Consider the following 23,096-nt stretch of genomic DNA (forward strand, 5'->3'; position numbering starts at 1 on the left):
AGACCACTTGGCTACATAATAGAACCAGGCGCATATGAGTGGGATCCTGTCAGTGCCGTTAGAAAACGTGACGGCTGATGTCCGTTCGAAACAGGAAATGTGTCTGTCCTCTGATACTGGTTTAAAAATATCTGGAGGGGTCCAACTGTTATCCCTCTCTGACACACACACACACACACATTTTTCTTCCTCTTGAACTATGCATCTGACCACCACTACAGCCAGCAGTAGTGTTTGGATGGTTTCCATGGCAACAGTAGCAACAGGATACTGTTCCTGGGAGTTATAGCTGTGTGTTTCAGCTTTACGTTGGAGGAGGGGCTGCGGGATGAAAGTGAGAGTGTGTGAGTGTGAGAGTGTGTGAGTGTGTGTGTGTGTGTGTGTGTGAGTGTGTGTGTGTGTGAGTGTGTGAGTGTGTGAGTGTGTTGAGTGTGTGAGTGTGAATGTGAGTGTGAGTGTGTGTGTGTGTGTGAGGGTGGATGGCCGGGAGATAACTATACAGATTAGATCCCAGAGAGTGATAGAGAGAGATAAATGCCCCCCCAGGGGTGAAGGGCAGGGGCATCCTGGTCTCTGGTCTGGGGGTAAATATAGCCCCCTATCTCCTCAAGGGAGTCTGTGTGTTTGTGAAATGGCTTTAGGAAACCGCTGGGTGGGACATCAGATAGCAGCCCTGGAAAACAAAATAACATCACCTCACCTCGCTCTCTCACACACTGTCTCTGCTCCATGTAGTAGGCTAATATTGTTATGTTGTTTGTTTACTGTTTGCGTTTAGTGTACTACAAAAGACATGGCCACAGAGCCACCATAGAGTGGACCCAAGTCTTAACCAAACAAGAACGTTTCTCTTCGTTCTCATAGCCCTTAATTGGGCATAGGATGAGCAGGAAGCCAGTAGTTTTATGTTTAGACCCGCCTAGGCATGTAAACCCCCCTGCTGTTAAGATGTGTGTGCGTGTGTGTATGTGTGTGTGAGTGTGTGAGTGTGAGTGTGTGTGTGTGCGTGTGTGAGTGCGTGAGTGTGTGTGTGTGCGTGTGTGTTTGTGTTGTGTGTGTGTGTGTGTGTGTGTGTGTGTGTGTGTGTGTGTGTGTGTGTGTGTGTGTGTGTGTGTGTGTGTGTGTGTGTGTGTGTGTTTATGAGCATGCCGTGCTATCTCCCCGCGTCCCTTCGCCCCTCTTCCCCTGTCTAAACCTGCACACAAACACAAACAAACAAAAATCAACATGCTCAGAGTGTTTTCAAAGCCAAGATTTTCCTTAAAGTTTCCATGGAAGCAGCAGGCTGCTGTGTACCGCCCTAAGTGTGTGTGAGTGTGAGTGTGAGTGTGTGTCCAGATGGGAAAGTCAGTGAGAGAGATGGATTGCCTGTGACTGCCCAGTCCAGCGGTGCAGACTCTTCTGCTTGGCTTAAGGGAGTAAAACGGCCTCCTCCATGTGACCGCTCTGCCTCTGCTCCAGATTCATGCACCCGCAGAGTTTCTTTCCACACGCACACTTCAGGGAATCCCTGGCGCCATCTTGCTGTACACTCCAGCTGGCAAGAACAGACACTCAAACCCAAGGCTGCCCGTCTGTCACTGCACGCCTGTCAATGCACGTCTCTCACTGCACGCCTGTCACCGGCGTCTGTGGCTGCGCGTCTGTGGCTGCACGTCTGTCACTGAGCGCCTGTGGCTGCACGTCTGTGGCTGCGCGTCTGTCACTGAGCGCCTGTGGCTGCGCTGAGCCCTGCATCTCGATATGCTGGGACAACATGCGTGTAGAACTGCGAAGGGCATGATACCCTGGGCCCTTCTGTCAGGCTGCATAGATACCCATTCATGCTCCCTGGTCTCTTGATGGGGTCTGTAGGCACCTTTTGACTGCAGAAACTTGCAGGACTACCAGAGTTGGTACTTAATTCCCCCCCCAGAAACAGCCCTAAAAGGGGTCCTACAGTTGCGGTTCCTGCTGCCGAAACGTACACAAAAGTTTGAGTCGCCTTAAAATGGCCCGCTGGTTCCTGCGGTGGAAAAAACGCCTTTTGTGGGGCCATTCTATGGGACTTCCATGACGGTCTCTTAGGGAGATGCAGTGAAATACCTTCAGATGTCGTCCAGCTCACCTTCATCCGTTAGAGACCTGTTGTGTTCCTGGTAGTTAATGTCATGGTTTAGTGTTTGTGGTTATAGACAATATTGATTAAATTGGGCTTGGCTGTAGAAGGGGGGCCTTGAAATGTGCTCTGTTGTCATGGAGGTGTGTGTGTGTGAGTGAGTGAGTGAGTGAGTGAGTGAGTGAGTGAGTGAGTGAGTGAGTGAGTGAGTGAGTGAGTGAGTGAGTGAGTGAGTGAGTGAGTGAGTGAGTGAGTGAGTGAGTGAGTGAGTGAGTGAGTGAGTGAGTGAGTGAGTGAGTGAGTGAGTGAGTGAGTGAGTGAGTGAGTGAGTGAGTGAGTGAGTGAGTGAGTGAGTGAGTGAGTGAGTGAGTGAGTGAGTGAGTGAGTGAGTGAGTGAGTGAGAGAGAGAGAAGTCTGACCTCCAGCCCCTCACCTGCACTCCCAAGCCATTGTGGATTTACTCACTGTGTGGCTTTTAATCTCTGTCTGAGCACCGTGTGTGTGTGTACGCGTGTGTGCGTGTGTGTGTGTGTGCGTGCCTGGTTGTGTCCTTTCCTCTTTGTTGTGGTGCTGCTTGTGTCCCCTCATTAAATGATCAGCCTCGTGGTCACCTGCTGGTGGTGGTGGGTCATGTGCTCTACCGTGACATAATGAAGTTCGACGCAGAAAGTGGAGGTCAAGGAAGAATGGACGGGATCTGTCCACCACTGTCTTTATTACTGCTTTCACTGGGATGTTTATAGACATGTGGAATGTTCCTACCATAGGAGACCTCATGTGTTACTACAACCAGTCCCCCCAGGATTTCGCAGGCCTTTTTTGTGATAGTTGCGCCCTAAAATTACTGATTTGGCGGGGGCTTTTCCAAAAAGTTGCGGTGTTTTTAGGTGTTTGTCGCGATGAAATTGCGGGAGCAAGTGAAAGTTGCGATAAAAAGTTGCTTATTTCCCTCTTTGTAATTATAACATATACTATATCACTGCTTTTACTGGGAAGTTTATAGACATGTGGAATGTTCCTACCATAGGAGACCTCATGTGTTACTACAACCACACACACACAACCACACACACACACACACACACACACACACACACTCCCCCGTGGGTCATGTGGTCCCTGGCAGTGCCAGGCTGCAGTGGGCGTTGTGGGCACCAAAGAGGAGAGGCGGTGCGTTGCATAAGAGGAGGAGAGGAGCGCTGGGATTTATCTGTGTGTTTTTGCCTCAGGATTTGGGCCCTAGCAATTCTATTTTAATCAGGGAGGTGTGCGAGCGTGTGTGTGCGTGTGCGTGTGCGTGTGCGTGTGCGTGTGCGTGTGTGCATGTGTGTGTGTGTGTGTGTGTGTGTGTGTGTGTGTGTGTGTGTGTGTGTGTGTGTGTGTGTGTGTGTGTGTGTGTGTGTGTGTGTGTGTGTGTGTGTGTGTGTGTGTGTGTGTGGCGCGCGCGTGTGCGTGTGCGAGAGACCACAAGAACAGTCTTGGAAGCAGCACACGAGGCACAAGCACTGTACAGCTTGTATCGATCAATTAGAGTGTTTGGATAGAGCTGTGTGCTGTTATATGGATAACAGCACACAGCTCATAAAGGCTGTGTATCAAACACATGCGCAACACCCCCACCCCCCCCACCACACACACACACAGTTGGCTGGACTGTGTGTGTGTGTGTGTATTTGTGTGTGTGTGTGTGTGTGTGTGTATTTGTGTGTTGTGTGTGCTGTGTGTGTGTGTGTGTGTGTGTGTATATTTGTGTGATGTGTGTGTGTGTGTGTCCGGCGCACAGCCAGGTGGTTTGGTCCTGGGAAAGCACATAATTGGATCTGGGTGGGATGGTGTAATCCAGCAGGCTTATGTAGAGGTGAGGTATGCTGGCCAGACCTGCAGCGACCTCCTCCTCAGCAGTGCTGCTGCCCGTGTGTGTGTGTGTGTGTGTGTGTGTGTGTGTGTGTGTGTGTGTGTGTGTGTGTGTGTGTGTCTGTAATGTGTGTGTGTGTGTGTGTGTGTAGCGTGACCATTCCTCACCATTTTCTGTAGATATTTTCAAATCCTCCTGCTGTGCTGTTAGTCTGGTCCTTTGCCTGTGGGCGTCTAGGTAAAGGATGGATTGATGTACACCCCTGTTCCTGGAGTGCTAGTTGCTTACTTAGAGGTGATCATACAATACACGCCCCTGATGAGTCCTCCATTGTGTGTGTGTGTGTGTGTGTTTGTGTGTGTGTGTGTGTGTGAGAGAGAGAGTGAGAGAGTGAGTGTATGAGCGAAATAGCTTGTTATGTCCTGGTTTTTTGTGCTCGTGTGTTTGTAGTGCGAGTAGGCTACTAGGGTAAATCCTCATCTCCTCTGCGCTCTCTGAATCCATCATGATTCTTGATGGCAGGCCACTAAGTCCCATCAGGCCAGGCCCTGTGTGTGGAGTTGTGGAGGTGAGTGTGTGTGGTTGTGGAGTTGTGGAGGTGTGTGTGTGGAGTTGTGGAGGTGAGTGTGTGTGTGTGTGTGTGTGTGTGGAGGTGTGGTGGTGTGGTGGTGTGTGTGTGTGTGTGTGTGTGTGTGTGTGTGTGGAGTTGAGTGTGTGTGTGTGTGTGTGAAGTTGTGGAGGTGAGTGTGTGTGTGTGTTTGTGGGGTTGTGGAGGTGAGTGGGTGTGTGTGTGGAGTTGTGGAGGTGAGTAGAGCTGGGTTTCGATTAGTGTTGCACCGATGCCATTTTTTGGCTCCGATACCGATACCGATACCTGGCTGTGCAGTATCGGCCGATACCGATACCATACCGATACCACTGTTTGAAATTTGAAAAATATATTTTTTTTAATCAATGGTTTGGTCCCATGTATAATACTAGTGTAACAGTAAGAAAGTCAAATTACATTTCTTGACAGTTTCAGCACTTCAGACATAACTGAGGACTAGTCCTCTATAATTGATGGTTTACCTTACTGAGCAGCACAGTGGCTTTTCTGATTTTGAACACAATAGAGTTAAAGTTTGGTCAGTTCTTTTTTTTTTTTTCTTTCCCTGTATTGTTTCTTTGTGTGTTTGTTTTGTTTGTGGACCAAACCATTGATAAAAAAAAAAAATAAAAAAAAAATAAAATAAAAATAAAAAGTATCTGCACTATTTGTTGGTACTCGCCGATACCGATACCACCATTTTAGTGCTGTATCGGGGCCCTATCCGATACTGGTATCGGTATCGGTGCAACACTAGTTTCGATTCAAATTTCAAGAATCGAATCGATTCCGATTTTTAAGTTTCAGAATCGATTTTTTCCGATTTTCTCAGATTACATCCGATTTCGATCTGATTTCCGATTCGATCCGATCCAGGGGTTAATGTTATTAAAAATGAAAAATGTATTTGAACCGTTTCCTTCACTTCATGACTGTGTAGAGAAGCAACATATTAAAACTAGTATTATATCAATATTAAACAGCGAATCTTACAAGTATTGGTAGTTACTGATGGCTGGAAGACTGATGAAAAGGTTAAGGGTCAATCTACCTTCAAGAAAGATAATTCAGGACAATAAATGGAGGACATCATTGAGGTGACTATATCTGCAACAGTGGATTCCTACTGGGACACTAACCAGTGCATTATTATTATGCTTGAAAAAAAAAAATCGAATTTTTTATTTTTTTTTAATCGATCTTTGGATGTACGAATCGATAATCGGTCATTAATATGCGAATCGATTAAAAATCGGAAAATCGAGCTCTAGAGGTGAGTGTGTGTCTGTGGAGTTGTGGAGGTGAGTGTGTGTGTGGAGTTGTGGAGGTGAGTGTTTGAGTTTAGCTGTGCACTGTAGGTTTCCCTCCACAACAGCAAAGTGAATGGAAGGAATGCTGCGTTTCTGCCTCTGTCTCCAGGCCATTATCACACCCCATATTCTTGTGTACGGTCTGCAGTCGGGTTGTGACAGAACGAGAAGGAGAAAGTGTTTATGCTTGTGGGTGGGTGTGTGTGTGTGTGTGGGTGTGGGTGTTGCTGTAGTGATCGCTAGGCTAGTAGAGTGACTCATATCCTGTGTTGGGAATAGCAGCTCAGCCTCTCCCTCTCCGATCTGCTGGCTCTGTGTGTGCGTGTGTGTGTGTGTGTGTGTGTGTGTGTGTGTGTGTGTGTGTGTGTGTGTGTGTTTTATGGGTTTATTTTGGTGGGACAGAGAAGGGGAAGCAGGCCAGATCGCAGAAGGCTTCTACAGGCTGCTGTGAGGGAAGCAGTGTGTGTGTAAGTGTGTGTGTGTGTGTGTGTGTTTTATGGGTTTATTTTGGTGGGACGGAGAAGGGGAAGCAGGCCAGATCGCAGAAGGCTTCTACAGGCTGCTGTGAGGGAAGCAGTGTGTGTGTGTGTGTGTGTGTGTGTGTGTGTGTGTGTGTGTGTGAGAGTGTGTGAGTGTGTGGCTACTACAGGCTGCTGTGAGGGGAGCAGTGAGAGAGTTGTGTGTGTGTGTGTGCGCTTGTGTGTGTGTGTGTGTGTGTTTGTGTGTGTGTGTGGCTACTACAGGCCGCTGTGAGGGAAGCAGTGAGAGAGTTGTGTCAGCACTATCTGTCTCTGGGCTCCAAGAGGCTGCTGGAGCTGCAGAGAGGGTGGTGGGGGGGGGGGGGGGTAATGGGAGGGGGGCACATTAGCCTCAGAGAACCACCACAGGGCGTCTGGCGGCACAGCGCCTTGGCTGGACCATCCCCATTTGATAAGTGGGGATGTGATTCATGACCATATCTTGATTTCTTCTTTCTGTGATTCTTTATTTGTCTCTCTCCCTCCCTCCCTCTCTCCTTCTCTCCCTCCCTCCCTCCCTCTCTCTTTCTCTCCCTCCCTCCCTCTCTCCCTCCCTCCCTCTCTCTGTCTGGCGTAGCTCCAGCTACTCGTCTGCGGCGCTGGAGTTTGAGCACGAGCACCAGATCGCGCCGGTCTTCGACTCACCCAGGATGTCACGCAGGAGCCTGCGCCTCCACACCGCCACGGGTCTCTATGGCAACGACGGCCTGGCCGACGAATCGCACAACCATAACACGAGCTACAGCAACACCAGCAGTGCCAGCAGCTCCACAAGGCGGTGAGACACAAACACAAACGAACACACACACATATATACACACATACACACACACACACACACACACATGTAAATGTCTGTGGTTGGAACTGGAAACATACAAATAAGTTCACCCCCCACCTCTTACACACACACACGCAAAATAATACCATCAGAAATAATTCACACTTGTTTGTTGCTCACAGTTATATATATGTGTGTGTGTGTGTGTGTGTGTGTGTGTGTGTGTGTGTGTGTGTCTCTCTCTCAGGACTGTAAGGAGCAGGAGGCAGCAGCAGGCCTCAGCGGATCTGCAGACAGACTCGCATACACAGACGCTCACGCAGACGCAGACGCAGCGGCAGACGCCCGTGCGCAGGACTCTGCGCAGCCACAGCAGCTATGTGCTGGGCCAGGCCGAGACGGACGGCTCCTTCATGTCCACCCTACTGGACGAGTCCAGCCTCAAGGAGCACGCCACCTCCACGCCCAGAGTCTGGGGTGAGTACACACTCACAGTCACACACTCAAGGAGCACGCCACCTCCACTCCCAGAGTCTGGGGTGAGTACACACTCACATTCACACACACACAGTCACACACTCACAGTCACACACTTGCAATCACAAACACAGAGTCACTCACTCACAGTCACTCACACACAGGCACAAACACACACAGGCACGCACGTAACGTAACGCAACGCAAGGCACGTTTATTGGTATTCATTGGTAATTCAAAGTGCTTTAAAAAAGAGCCGATAAAGGAACAGAAAGAAGAGAGTGAAACAGATGTGTCTTCCTGGAAGCCAGTGTGAGGACTAAGTGATGGAGAGATGTGGTCAGTCCAGGATCACAGAAATGTGTAAACTCTGATCCATCAAATCTGGCCCTTATGTAATAAGCTTTCTTTTCTCTCTCTCTCTCTCTCTCTCTGTCTGTTTTCTTTCTCTCTCTCTTTCCCCCTCTCTCTCTCTCTCTCTATCTCTCTCTGTCTGTTTTCCTTCTCCAGGTACAGAGCATGATGCTGACCTGAAAGGTGAGTAGACTGTTTCCCTCCCAATATGATACATTAAAGTTGTGAAGAGTTTTTGTGTAGTTTAGTACTGATGTTTCAGCTGTTGTTTATTTGATAGAGGCTTTACAGAAAGCTCATTTCAGAGAACCTATACTGCAGATTGACGTATGTAAGTTGCTTTGGTTAAAAGTAGCTGGGATATACCTACCTTAAACCTTGGAAGATATATAGCTGAAAAGCTTGTGTGAACTCCTCTGTTGTCTTGTTTGGGTGGATGTGTGTGTGTGTGTGTGTTTGTGTGTGTGCGTGTGTGCGTGTGTGTGTGTGCGCGTGTGTGTGTACACTCACCACAGGACGCAGCGTTCAAACAGAGCACAGCTCATCACGGGTCAACGGCGACGCCAGCGCCACACACACACACACAACCATCGCCAATGGCTACATCTGCCACGACTGCTCCATCCACAGCGAGAGGAAGGACGCCCTCACCGCGTACTCTTCGTCAGGCTCGTCATCCTCCTCCTCCTCCGCCGCCGCTGCAGCAGCTGCTAGCGGTGCTAACGCCAACCTCCTCCACTCCTCCAGCTCCTTCACCACCTCCTCCTCCGCCACCTCCATCTACAGCAGCAAGCGCAGCCAGCAACACAGGACAGGTGAGACACCCCCGTCTGGCCCAGATGTGGCTCAGGTCCTGGCCGGAGTGGTGCTAGTAGGGACTTTAAGCCGTGACATTAGAGGGACGGCTATGGCGTCCGCGAAACATTCCAACAGGTTGCCGTAGTAGTGGTAATCGACTATCACTAAGCAACATTGTAACTCTTAACGGCTACTTCTTGCGCAAACTGACGTCGCTCTGAACATAATTTTTCTGTATTCGTCCACCTGAGCCGACGTTAACTGAAAGTTAATTTGAAAGTCTAATTATGTCTCTTAAAATGGCCCGATTATATGCTTGAGATAACAATTTAATAACGGATGAGGAGTTTACATTACTCTATGACACGAACAGGTCCAGCAATTTAGATTTGTCCTACAATTAATATACACCTTTGACGTATTACTTGGTAGTGAGTACGTCAAACCAGTCTCTCTCCCGTATTAGACAGTTGGGCTACAACGGCAGGAAATGTCGAGATAGAATCGCGCGTGCGCAAAGTGGATTTTAAGATTTCTCGAACGCCGTAGCTGTCCCTTCAACCGTTGCTGCCCTAGTATCTGATAGACTGCTCCCCCAGTGTCTCCTGGTTCTGCTCCCAGTCACAGACGGAGAGGGACACATCCTCAGTGACATGGGGCTCAAGGGGAAGTGAATCAAATAAGTTAGAGAATGAACTGCTCTTTTTTTTTTTAAGTGTTTGTGAACCTTTAAAAAAATATGTGCAGGAGTGAAATCTCTCTTGTTCAGTTGACATGAACCAGCAGTTGCACCAAGTGTGTGCAGTTCTGGTGTGTGTGCATTTCAGCCACCACGAGACCGACTGGTGTATGGCATGTTTGTGTGAGAGCTCTGACGTGATGCCATGGTGTGTGTGTGTGTGCTCCGCGCAGGTGTGCTGGCGTGTGTGTCGGGCGCGTGTGTCCGCCAGAGCAGACGGGCGGTGTCCTCCGTGTACACCTTCATCACCCTCCTCTTCCACAGGCTGCTGGGTTCCTCCAGTGCCCACCAGCAGGGCTCCAGCAAAGGTACAGGCCCGCGCGCCCACAGCCAGTGCCAACTCTCCCCTCTCTATGGGCGCTGTGTCTGTCATTCTCACCTCTGTCATGCTCACCAGCCTATCAGCAGGCTGGTGGGGCGGGACATCCTGTCTTCTCTTCTCATAACTCCCATCTCTTTAGATGCTGTCTCTTGTTGTCATTCTTGTGTCTGTCTTGACCAGTGACCTACCAGGATGCTGGTGGGGCGGGACATCCTGTCTTCTGTTTTCATACTATACTGGTGTCTGAGTACTAGTGTACTCATCTTTTGAATGACAGATCATCTTTCACTCCTCTCGCCAGCCATAGTTTTTGTCTCCTGCCTTCGGGTCTGGAGTGCTGCCCACTTGCTCTGTGAGGCCTCTCAGTCCATGATCCTTCTCTCCATTTAGCTCTGAGTAGTTTTTCCAGCAGGTGCATGCCTGTGTCACTGTGCCTTAGACATGATGTCATCATCACCTGGCCTCTAGTGTCACTGTGCCTTAGACATGATGTCATCATCACCTAGCCTCCAGTGTCACTGTGCCTTAGACATGATGTCATCACCTAGCCTCCAGTGTCACTGTGCCTTAGACATGATGTCATCATCACCTGGACTCCATTGTCACTGTGCCTTAGACATGATGTCATCATCACCTGGCCTCCAGTGTCACTGTGCCTTAGACATGATGCCATCATCACCTGGACTCCAGTGTCACTGTGCCTTAGACATGATGTCATCATCACCTGGCCTCCAATGTCACTGTGCCTTAGACAAGATGACATCATCACCTAGCCTCCAGTGTCACTGTGCCTTAGACATGATGTCATCATCACCTAGCCTTCAGTGTCACTCTTCTCCGTTCATGTGACCGCCTAAAACGCATGGTGTTCTCATGATCAGTGATTTGAGGATACGCCCAGGCCAAGCTCACTGTGTGTGTGTGTGTGTGTGTGTGTGTGTGTGTGTGTGTGTGTGTGTGTTGCGGCCGCAGGTGTGCTTGTGTCTGTGTCGGACACGCTGAGGCGTGGGGGCACAGCGCTCTCGGACAAAGTGTGGCTGCTGAAGTGGAGGCTGCTGCAGAGGCTCTTTTACAGGGACTACCGGCCCAAAGGTACCAGAGCAGGAGGACCCGCACCGCCTCTGACACTTAACGCCTCTCTTTCCCTTCTCCTCTCTTCTCTCTCTTTCCCTTCTCTCTCCTCTCTCCTCTCTTTCCCTTCTCCTCTCTTCTCTCTCATCTCTCCTCTCTTTCCCTTCTCTCTTCTCTTTCATCTCTCCTCTCTCTTCTCTCCTCTCTTTCCCTTCTCCTCTCTTCTCTCTCATCTCTCCTCTCTCCTCTCTTTCCCTTCTCTCTCTTCTCTCTCATCTCTCCTCTCTTTCCCTTCTCCTCTCTTCTCTCTCATCTCTTCTCTCTCCTCTCTTTCCCTTCTCCTCTCTTCTCTCTCATCTCTCCTCTCTTTCCCTTCTCTCTTCTCTTTCATCTCTCCTCTCTCTTCTCTCCTCTCTTTCCCTTCTCCTCTCTTCTCTCTCATCTCTTCTCTCTCCTCTCTTTCCCTTCTCCTCTCTTCTCTCTCATCTCTCCTCTCTTTCCCTTCTCTCTTCTCTTTCATCTCTCCTCTCTTCTCTCTCCTCTCTTTCCCTTCTTCTCTCTTCTCTCTCCTCTCTCCTCTCTTTCCCTTCTCTTCTCTTCTCTCTCATCTCTCCTCTCTTCTCTCTCATCTCTCATCTCTGGGTTTCTATTTGTCTCCTCATTATTCTTCTTCCCCCCCAATCATCATGTTGGTGTGTCTGTAACTGGCTCTGATTCTGTGTTTCTATGGGGGTCATTCAGCTCTACATCTTCCCTACAGTGACTTTGCAGGCTTTGAAGGTTGTCCAGTCACAGAGCACCACTACTGTTTGTCTGTTTGTCTTTCCTCTCTCTCTCTCTCTCTCTCTACTGACAGATCTGCCACCAACCTGCCTCTTTCACATTGTCACTCTCCCCCGCTCTCACTGTGTGTGCGTGTGTGCGTGCGTGCGTGCGTGCGTGCGTGCGTGCGTGCGTGCTAGTCAGTCCAGGGTGTGTGTCAGTTTTTCCATCAACTTTTTATTCACGCAGGTCCTCCTAATATTTCCTCTCGTATGCAAAATGGCTTTCCAACACTCGCTTACCACCGAGGTGACAGGCAAATGACCTGTTCCTCTCTTCCTCCTCTCTCTCTCTTTCTCTCTCTGTCTCTCGTTCGCTCATGTTTGTCATCCACTGCGTATGGAGGTGGAGCTGTAGAGGGTTGGTTTAGTGGAGTAGCAGGTGTGTGACACACGTGTGTGTGTGTTTGTTTGTGTTGCAGCTCACTCCAGTTACTGCGGCAGCATGAACGTGAAGGACCTGGTGACAGGGGACGGGCATCTCAACCTAAATGGATCACTGTGTGAGTGTCTCTCTCTTTCTCTCTCACACACACATACACACACACACACACACACACACACACACCCTGGAGTCAGGAGCACACCAGGCAATGGAGGGAGAGAGTAGAAGGGCTAGGCCTGAGGAAGCAGGGGTCAGAGTGTGAGAGAAGCTGGTGTGTGTGTGTGTGTGTGTGTGTGTGTGTGTGTGTGTTGCTCTCTGATGCTGCTGGGTCAGTGCACCAGGGTTATGGGAGCTTAGCAGCCGCGCCGAGCCCCTCGGAGGACGGCGTGAGAAAAACCTGCACCTCAATAGCAGGAGCCAGACCTGACAGGACACTGAGTCACAAAACATCCAGTGCTCTAGTCCAGGGGTTAAGCCCCTACACACACACACACACACACACACACACAGTCACACACACACACACACACACACACACACACACACACACTCACTAACTAACTCGCTGACACACAGAGGCAGACACACACACAGTCACTGACTAACTCACTCACACACACAGAGGCAAACACATGCTCACACTCGATCATTCACACACACACACACACACACACACACACACACACACACACACACACACACACACACACACACACACAGGAGGTCGCATGCTGACGGGTTGACGTGGGTGACAAGGCCGTGACAAATGGCCGTGCCTGCGAAGGAGCCAAACAACCATCAGCCAGAGGGCAGGGAACAATGAGCTCTTGTGTCACTCGAGAGAGAGAACAGCACCCTACCAATGACAGCAGAGAGGGGGAAGGGGAGAGTCAACGTGCTCTCACACACACACACACACACACACACACACACACACACACAGACAGACAGATGGGCAGACAAAAGCTGTGTTATTTTCTCTCACGTTTTATTTGCATTTTCTGCCTCTTACCATCTCAGCATTATTTTGTTGGATTGTGTTGAATATGGTTTAGTTTGATTTCTGTCATTCATAGTTTATTTTTTTTTTTCCTTCATTATTTCAGTTTTGGTTCATGATTTAAGATTTCCTGTTTTGTTTTTGTTCTCCCCGTTTGGTCCATGCCTGGTGCTGTCTGCAGGTGACGACTGTAAAGGAAGCCAACACCTGGAGGCAAACACACTCAGCACACACTCCACACAGCGCAGAGGCCTACTGGTGGCACTGTTGGCCCTGCTCACTTACACAGGTTACACACACACACACACACACACGGCTGTCTGGGCTCCTAGTCCTTTCACAAGCCTAACACTCCTCAAGTTGGGTCAACAATCTTCTCCACAGTCTAACAGTCTTCTCAGTAGTTCAATACTCTTCTCCATAGTCTAACAGTCTTCTCAGTAGTTCAATACTCTTCTCCACAGTCTAACAGTCTTCTCAGTAGTTCAACACTCTTCTCCATAGTCTAACAGTCTTCTCAGTAGTTCAACACTCAATAGTTCAACACTCAGTAGTTCAACACACTGCACAACTCTGGTCTAACAAACGTCTCTTTTTTCTCTTTTCCCATCTAACATATTTCTTTGAAGTCTGAACTGACATCTTTTTTCCTTTTCTTTTTAACCCCCCTTTCTTGTCTCTGTCTACTCATTTCACTGTGTTCATTTAAATTGTACCTCAGCACCTATGGTGTCCTGCATGCAAGTTAACAAAGAGGTCCATTGAAAATGTATTTGAAGTTGTTGCTAAATGGCATAAAGTAATGCTTTTGCAGATTTATGCAAATTTAAAGTAAGCATAAGGTTTCACATAAAGTGAGCTTAAACGTTCTGGTAAATGTTGTATTTATGGCTTTCGGCCAAGTGATATCCACACTATAACTATATTAAAATCAGTAACAATAAACTGTGTTCTGAAAGTCCCGCTAAGCTCTTGAATTAATTATTACGAGTATTACGAGTTTAGGAACGGTTCCAAAGTGCCAGAGTACGTACAGCAATGGTGTTTTGGAAAAGTGCCAGATTGAATTTACGACTCGCCCTAAGGAATGTCTGATCTTCCTTAGATCATTCACCGTGCATTGAATTTGTATTGTTTGTACACTACAAATTGCATCGCGCGTGAGAATTTTAAAGTGCACTATATAGTGAATAGAATTTACAGCTGAGGATAAGAACGGCACTACAAACTGGCTGATTCCTATCTGGTGGACTGTAGTGGGAGTGAATGGACGTTCAGAACATAGCTATAGTTGGAGAAAGTAGGCAGGGAATGCAGTGTTATTGAGTAGCGGTTTGCAAGCTGGCAGCTGATTGGTTGTGTCCCGGTGATGTGGTGTCCAGGTACAGGTGTGCTGCAGGTGTGTCGGACCGTGGCCTCAGGTGGAGTGGCCGTCGCCAGGAAGCTACTAGCGCTCCTGTGGCTAGTCCTCTTAGCTCCAGGTCAGTGCTAAATACCCACCCATCTCCACCAACTCACTCTCTGTTTCTTTCTTTCTCTCTCCCTCTCTCTCTCACACACTATCTTGGCCTGTCTGTCTGTCTCCATATCTCTCTCTCTCATTCTCTTACTTTCTTTCTCTCTCTCCCTCTCTCTCTTTCTTTCTTTCTTTCTCTCTCCCTCTCTCTCTCACACTCTCCTGGCCTGTCTGTCTGTCTGTCTCTCTCTCTCTCCTCCCAAGTCTGTTTGCCTCACTCACTCCTCCACTGCCTTCTGTTCTGTCACAGTCTAGTTGTTTGTAGCCAAGTGATTGTACTGGAATTATTTTGACTTGGAGCCTTAAGGCCGAATTATGCTCTGTTTTAGACGTAACGCGTAAGCACGTAAGATACACAACCCCCCCTTGCGCGGTAAAATACCCCCCCTTACGTGCTTAAGTGCGTCGCCCAAAATTCCTGACTATGCGACTAAAACACTACGGCCCTACACAGCTCGCAAAGGCTGTGATTGGCCGGCTACCACAGCCTTTCACACAGAGTCTCACGTTTCCGGGTTAATAGCATACAGTCTTTTTTAGACCCAGACATTTTTTTAAATCATGAATACCCTGCAGACCGTCTCACAAGCCTTTTCTTATGGATTAGGAACAAACATAACAGAAGAGGTTACAAATCCTCTTTAAACACTTAGGACGCTCAAATTACCGCGAATATCCCATTCTCACCGGCGATTGTTTGGAGAGAATGTGGTCATTCACGAACAAATAGGTACTTTCATATTCATTTTCCGCCACTTGTGAGTCATGGTGATATCTTTCATTGAGTTTATATTGACGTGAATCCATCAATTGCACCAGTGAGTTTGATAGAATGAGCCCGGTCTGCTCATACAAAAGTTAACAGTAACCTGCCGTTACCTTGTGGCCAGCACCATTGTAGTTACAAGCATTGACAACATGATGAGATTCTTTCGCCGTTTACCACCTCATCTTTGAATAATGTAACTCATAAACACATCGTTTTAAAGCCTGTCGCAGTCATTAAAAGATGTCAATAAACAAACTTTTGCGTCATGTGCTGTCTTTTTCGCCACTGGTACTGAATTGCCAACATTTGTATTTTGTGTAACACATGTATTCATAACATCAAGCCTTTCGCCCACTACACTTTCATGCTCCGGTAAGTTTTTTTCCTTTGTCCTGCTGCAATAAATAGGCTTACTTAACTCAAAAAAAAATCTACAGTGCAACACGGCTCACAAGCCTTGCAACACGGCTCTGCGTCTAAAACGAACCTTAAATCAAAACTTGTCTAAAACAAGTTCCTTGTGTAAATTACGTGCTTACGCGTTACGTCTAAAACAGAGCATAATTCGGCCTTTAGTGAACTCCGTCACACATAATTGCTTAACTGTTGCTGTGCAGCGTCTGCAGAAGAATCTGCACACAAACATCTGCACACACACATCTGTTCAGTTTGAAAAGTTAATTGGCATTGCACAATGACAAACAGTCGCCAACAGAGTTCAGATATGCAGGGTTTTGCATTGCGCACTGCCAGTAGTGTGAAGTCATCTGTCTCTGATTTGGAACTCCAGCAAGCTGACACACAAAAACATTTTTTAAGTTTATCGCTGACTTTGTATTTGCCTCTTCTGTTTGTTTCTTCCCTATCCTACCTCTTTCTGTGTGCGTCTTTGTTTGTGTGTGTGTGTGTGTGTGTGTGTGTGTGTGTGTGTGTGTGTGCTTGCGTGTTTGTGTTTGTGTGTGTGTGTGTGTGCTTGCGTGTTTGTGTTTGTTTGTGTGTGTTTGCTTGTGTGTGTGTGTGTGTGTGTGTGTGTGTGTACAGGAAAAGCCGCGAGGGGGGCGTTCTGGTGGCTGGGGACGGGATGGTACCAGCTGGTCACGCTCATGTCCTTACTCAACGTCTTCTTCCTGACCAGGTCAGAAATGAGTCCAGAACCGTTTCACCCTGTAGACATGTAGCTGTGCACACGTCTCCCAATGCTTCTGTGGCCCTCACTCCAGCTCTGGGGAGTCTGGCCTCGTCCTTCCACTAGCTCCAGAGCCAAGCCTTCCTCACGGCTAGTCACAAGGCCAGACACACACAGTGTGCTGCTGAGCCATGCGGGAGACAAGATTTCCATCTTGCAGTCATGCCTTTAAAAAATTCAATTTATAAGCAGTAAATTATTAACAGTCACTGACCTTTTTTAACTGAAGACGAATGGGAAGTGGTCATCTGTGATATTAAGGAGGTTGTAGAGGAGGTACATTGGGGCAGGGACTGGAAATGCACTGTTCTCCTTTAGTTTGACCCCTGCCTCTAGAGGTCAATCGACACAGATGTCCTTTGCTCTCTTGTACATGACCGTTGTTCTGGCGTCTGGTTCTCATGTGCCTGTTGATTTGTTTATTAGTTTATTATTATTATTATTATTATTATTTGCTCTCTTGTACATGACTGTTGTTCTGTTGTCTGTGGTTTTCAGGTGCCTGCCCAAACTATGGAAGCTCTTGCTGTTTCTGCTACCCTTTCTACTGCTTCTGGGTGAGTGTGTGACTGTCTGCCGTAACCTAGCTGGGGCTCTCTCACACACACACACACACACACACACACACACACACACACACACACTTCTACACTCAAAAGTTGTGTGGAGGCAGAGCTTTTAACCAGCACATGTCTCCTGAGTGTTAATGTTGTTGAGATCGACATCGGATTGGGGTCATTATCTGAGTGCTAACACACACACACACACACACACACACACACACACACACACACACACACACACACACACACACAGTGAGTGATGTATCCCGAGTACTCAGTGGAGATGAGCTGGCTGCGGTGTCCATCAGTGGCACCAGCAGTACTTACTGCCGTCAGAGAGTGTTCAGACCTCATCTCTTTGTACACATGTTGTTGTGTTGCAGCCCATATGCTCAAATCTAAATTTAAACTCATTTTGCCCTCATCAATCTACCCTCAATACTCCATAATGACAAACAATAATGACAGGACTAGTTAGGTTTACTAAGTTTGTTTGTCAACGTTTTGTTTGTCATCCTTTCTCCACCTCTCTCTCTCTCTCTGTTCCTCCCTCTCTTTCTCTACCTCTCCCTCTGCCTCTCTCGCTCTCTCACACTCCCTCTCCCTCTCTCTCTCTCTCCCTCTCTCCCTCTCTCTCTCTCTCTCTCTCTCTCTCTCTCTCCCTCTCTCTGTGTAGGTCTGTGGTATCTGGGTCCGTCCAGCCTGCTGGGCCTGCTGCCCGCGGTCAACCTGACGGAGTGGAGCTCCGTGACTCTCTACTCCATGCTGCCCTCCGCATCACTGTTCCCAAGCACACACACCCCCGTGGAGCAGGCCTCTCCACTACCCCCCACACACACATCTGCTCCCTCCTCCGTCCCACAGGTGAGACCTCCAGCCCTTTCTCTCTCTCTCTCTCTCTCTCTCTCTCTCTCTCTCTCTCTCTCACTCTCACACACACACACACACACACATGTGCTTCATCTCATGCACAGTGCTTTTTGTGAAAAAATATCTGGCTTTTCGATATCTGACTGAAGGACAATTCATTGGTCAAGGTTTAAGAAAATTACCATATTTTTGTCTTCCTACTGGCAAAGCACATCTAACTCTCTCATCTTTCTCTCTCCTACCTCCCTCTCTATCTCATCTCTCTCCCTCTCTCATCTCCCTCTCTTATCTCTCTCTCTCCCTCTCTCATCTTTCTCTCTCCTACCTCCCTCTCTCTCTCATCTCTCTCACTTCTCTCCCTCCCTCATCTCCCTCTCTCATCTCTCTCTCTCCGTCCCTCCCTCCATCCCTCTCTCATCTCTCTCTCTCCGTCCCTCCCTCCCTCCCTCTCTCAGCTCTCTCAGCAGGCTGAGTCTGAGGCGCGTCTGCTGGCTGCTCTGGCTGCGGATACGGAGCGTCTGTCTCGGCTGGAGGGTCAAGTGGCTGAGCTGTGGCAGAGCCTGCAGCAGGGGGAGCTCCGGCACGACGAGCAGCACGGCCAGACGCTGCAGCACTACCAGAGCCTCCAGGAGCAGCTGCGCACGCAGACCGACAGGCACACGCTCGGCCTCTGGGTGTCCGGCCTGCTGGAGGACAAACTGAGCGCACTCCGTACTGACCTGGAGCATCAGGCCAATCATAGAGCAGAGGTGAGTCCGACGGGGAGAGGAGAAGGTTCTGATTGGCTGCGGTAGGATGGGGGTTTATTAGTGAAATGTGAGACTGCTGTGTTGTTTGTATGACACAGGCAGTGGAAATACAGTTACATCAGGAAAACAGTGAATGGTTGCTTCCTTTAAAGATGTTAATAATGGAAACAGGAAGTAAGAAGTAAGAGCTGAAGTGAACATTGCATTTTTTGTTTTTTTCCCCCTCTGCTTTCTATCCCTCTCTCCCCCTCCCCTCCTCTCTCTCTCCCCCTCCCCTCCTCTCTCTTTCTCCCTCTCCCAGTCCCAGGAGCAGTATGTGGCAGAGCAGAGAGCTCATGAGACTCGGCTAGTTGAACTGAACCTCCTGCTGCAGGCCCTGGCTGCCAAAACTGAGGTGTGTGTGTGTGTGTGTGTGTGCCTGTATGTGTGTGTGTGTGTGTGTGTCAGAGGTTCCGCTAGAGAAAAATGTTGCCGGTCAAAATGACCGGCAGAGTTTTCATTTTCCGGACATTTTAATGATAAGCCGGTCATATATCTATTTCTGCTTCTAAATTAGCCTATTGAAGAAAACTGACGCCATGTTTAGCTTAAAGAACTACATAATCAGGTCGTTTAGATTGGGAACGTTAACGTTTACAATGGGAAAAAAAACATAAATGCCTGATGCGCGTCAATAAATGGCCTGCTGTGTAAAATTGAGCGCTGCAACAAGGTCATTGCTCTCTGACTATGTTCAATGACAGCGGAGATTCTAAAATGATTAGACCCTCTTATGAATCCGTTGCGTTGTCCTGCCATTTCGAAGAGCTAACAGAACATTTTATACTGTTACCATCAATTACTTCGCACCTTAGCCATGGGAACTTCATTCGGACAAAACGCCTTTTCTCTGGTAAAGCTGTTTGAACATCTAGGGCTTCAGGTAGGCTATTCAATGTTTGGAAAGTTCACTTTCTACATGAAATAGTTCAGTTCATAGTTAACATTTTGACTAAGTTCACAGCTCCAAAAAATGTACTTGTCCAGTTCTTTTTTTCAATATGTTGCGAGCTATTTTTCAAAATCTCTATCTGTCTGTCTGCTCTCGGCCTCTAAGCAACTTTGCGCTCTCACGCACGGACATAGACAGTAGAATGAAATGTCTCGCGTGCAACACTGCAGGTATTGCAGGTTTATCCTCATCAGAAGGTTCACCCTCATCAGTTGTGTTTGGCCTCTGAAAAAAACCTTTAAGGCTAGTCTGCTTGGCCATGTTTGATACTTATCACTCAGTTCGCTCCGTTTGTAACCGACGGTTTGCGCTTTATTTAAAATGCAGCATATGCGTGTTGTTTAATAACTTTCAAGCGGCAGAATAGCCTGTTCCTTTAAAACATAATAAGGGCAGTGCACGTTGGCTTTATAGGCCTAAATATTAGGATTGTGGTCTAATTCAGATTGTGTTTGCTGGACGGGATTTTTAAGAAATTCCAATCAGACAATTTGACCGGTGAGATCTAATATTTTATTTAAAATTTTTTCCGGACAAAGACCGGTAATTACCGGACAACGGAAACGCTGGTGTGTGTGTGTGTGCCTGTGACGACATTCTGTGTATGAGCATGTGACTACCTGCGTGAGGGCTGACTGGGTTCATGTGTGTGTTCTGACCCACAGGAGGTGCAGCAGAAGCAGAAGGACCAGGAAGCAGTTGTCCCTCCTCCTCCAGTGAGGTAGGACTCTTCACCTCAGTTGACCAATCGGCTTTTATTCATCACGCACGCACGCACTCACTCACTCACTCACTCACTCACTCACTCACTCACTCACTCACTCACTCACTCACTCACTCACTCACTCACTCACTCACTCACTCTCTCACCCACTCACTCACTCACTCACTCTCTCACCCACTCACTCACTCACTCACTCTCTCACTCACTCACTCACTCACTCACTCACTCTCTCACCCACTCACTCACTCACTCACTCTCTCACCCACTCACTCACTCACTCACTCTCTCACCCACCCACTCACTCTCTCACCCACTCACTCACTCACTCACTCACTCACCCCATAGAGCAAATATAGACTGAAGTTCATGCTCGCACACATGACTCCTCTTTTAGTCTCTGTCGCTCTCACACTCACTTGATCTCTTTCAGTCTCTGTCGCTCACACTCACTCGTGTGTTTGTCTCTCCCAGTGTGGGGGTGGGCCAGGAGGACCATGATGCATTGCTGCAGGAAGTGGGCCGGTTAGAGGCGGAGCTGGGCCGCATCAAAGATGACCTCCAGGGGGTTATGGGATGCCGTGGGCGCTGTGAGCAGCTGGACACCCTGCAGGACACAGTGAGTCACACACACACTCACACACACACACACACACACACACACACACACACACACACACACACACACAGAAACACACACTCAGACAAAGACACAGAAATACACACACACACACGGACAGACACATATGAAGATGCCCTATCCCCACTTCCTGAATCTGTGAATCAGATCCAGACACACACACACTGAATGCCACTATCTCCCACTCACAGGCTGTGGGCAGCTTTTACCAACTTACTTCCACTTAGAAAGAATAATGTTGTGCATTTGATTAATGTGTTAAACATGAATGTTTGTATATATATGTCATTTGTGTGCTTCATGTGTATGCATGCGGGCTTGTGTGGTGCACACATGTTCAGAGTATGTATATGTTATGTTATTGTAGGTTGTTGTGTGGTGTCTTGTCACAATTTCAGTGCCCAGTCTGACTCTGTGTTGTTCTGTGCATCTGACAATAAAAGACTTGAAACTTGAACGTGTATGCTTGTGTGTGTGTGTGTGTGTGTGTGTGTGGTGTGTGTGTGTGTGTGTGTGTGTTGTAGGTGTCTGCGCAGGTGAGTGCGGAGGTGCGGCGTGAGCTCCAGGCTCTGTTCTACGGCAGTGAGGCTGGGCCCGGTGCCGGTGAGGCTGCGCTGCCTGAGTCGATGCTCCAGTGGCTGTCGGCACGCTTCGTCCGCGGAGACGACCTTCACGCCTCGCTCGCCACCCTGGAGAAGAGCATTCTGGGTAACGTCTCCCTGCAGCTGGAGCAAGCAGAGCAGAGCGAGCAGCCGGCCTGTGCAGAGACCATCAGCCAGAGCGTCACCCAGAGCGTAACACACACCGCCCAGGCTGCAGGGATGACCGAGGAGGTGTGTGTGTGTGTGTGTGTGTGTGTGTGTGTGTGTGTGAGAGATTTGTAGATTTCATAAATACCACATCAAATTCCAAAAGGCCTCGACCTTTTCTTCACTGAAACATGTCTTAAAAACAGTATTTCAAGGTTGCTTAGATTGTAATTGATTAATTTACTTTGAATTTACTCTGAATTGACTTTATTGGTCCTAATTTTAAGCAATTTCGGCTATCTCCTTGCCCTACGTCAAACCTGATTATTAAATCAAGTTCAAAGCAAAAGCGTTGAGTGTGGAAGCCTGAGAGACCATCCATTTTCTCATCTCCTGAAAAAGATCAGCATTGCGACCTCCAACCTCCTCTCTTCCTTTCTCCGCAGGAAGTACTTCTCATCGTGCAAAACGCTCTGAGGCTCTACTCCTATGACCGCACTGGAAAGGTGGACTACGCCCTGGAGTCCGGAGGTACACACACACACACACACACACACTCTCTCACTATCATTCTCACTCTCAGTTCCATTATCTGGCAGGAAAGAGATTATCCATGTCTCGCTCCAACCCAGCCACATCACACCCAGACACATTCCCAAGGTTACACTTTCCAGGGGTTCCCACGGAAAGTTTTGGAGAAGTCATAAAATTAGATTTTGTCGTATGGAGGTCTGATAAAATTATCTTTGTTGTTGTACTCATCCCATGATACCGTTTAAAATGTAGAAATGAAATAGAACAATGGTCACGAACGGAACCGCGGTTCTATGAGCCTCGGATGACTGACAGTAATGCGTCACCCAGGTCACAGATTACATTGTTGATACAAACACTTGATGGACATCCAGGTGCTGAAAGCGCTGCCTCTGGCAGTCATCCGAAATTTAAGTCCCGCTGTTACGCACATAAGCATCGCTTTAAATATCGCTCTAGCCCATAAGAACGGTAATGTCCACACCACACACTATAATGACAATCACATGAAGAACGATACGTTGGGCATCACTTTCAGAGCGATGGTGGGAACGATGGGATCACAGCCAATCAGAATCCAAAGCAAAACACATTAAAACATGATGGATATTTCTGAGAGCCTTTGCTTCTCCTTGATCAGTGTGGACGCTCATATTGTTATAGTGACAGTAGCCGTTAAGAGGTGAGGTC

General features: G+C 48.2%; 1 protein-coding gene across 3 annotated transcripts in view; it reads left to right on the forward strand.

Annotated features, from left to right (window-relative positions):
- Positions 1–23,096, forward strand: part of sun1b (Sad1 and UNC84 domain containing 1b) — a 36,451-nt gene that overhangs the window by 8,441 nt on the left and 4,914 nt on the right. Inside the window, exons 3-20 of one of the 3 annotated variants that reach the window (XM_080840055.1) lie at positions 6,948–7,148; positions 7,399–7,628; positions 8,139–8,165; positions 8,498–8,797; positions 9,693–9,827; positions 10,814–10,933; positions 12,156–12,236; positions 13,300–13,407; positions 14,501–14,599; positions 16,445–16,538; positions 17,088–17,146; positions 17,829–18,016; positions 18,478–18,771; positions 19,073–19,165; positions 20,428–20,483; positions 20,958–21,102; positions 21,648–21,956; positions 22,319–22,403. In XM_080840055.1, coding sequence (XP_080696181.1) covers positions 6,948–7,148; positions 7,399–7,628; positions 8,139–8,165; positions 8,498–8,797; positions 9,693–9,827; positions 10,814–10,933; positions 12,156–12,236; positions 13,300–13,407; positions 14,501–14,599; positions 16,445–16,538; positions 17,088–17,146; positions 17,829–18,016; positions 18,478–18,771; positions 19,073–19,165; positions 20,428–20,483; positions 20,958–21,102; positions 21,648–21,956; positions 22,319–22,403 — 2,624 coding nt within the window. The remainder of the gene's footprint in view (positions 1–6,947; positions 7,149–7,398; positions 7,629–8,138; positions 8,166–8,497; positions 8,798–9,692; positions 9,828–10,813; positions 10,934–12,155; positions 12,237–13,299; positions 13,408–14,500; positions 14,600–16,444; positions 16,539–17,087; positions 17,147–17,828; positions 18,017–18,477; positions 18,772–19,072; positions 19,166–20,427; positions 20,484–20,957; positions 21,103–21,647; positions 21,957–22,318; positions 22,404–23,096) is intronic. The other 2 variants (XM_080840056.1, XM_080840057.1) reach the window with 2 other exon arrangements.

The sequence above is a fragment of the Sprattus sprattus genome, assembly GCF_963457725.1.
Source record: "Sprattus sprattus genome assembly, chromosome: 6".
Classification (NCBI taxonomy): Eukaryota; Metazoa; Chordata; class Actinopteri; order Clupeiformes; family Clupeidae; genus Sprattus; species Sprattus sprattus.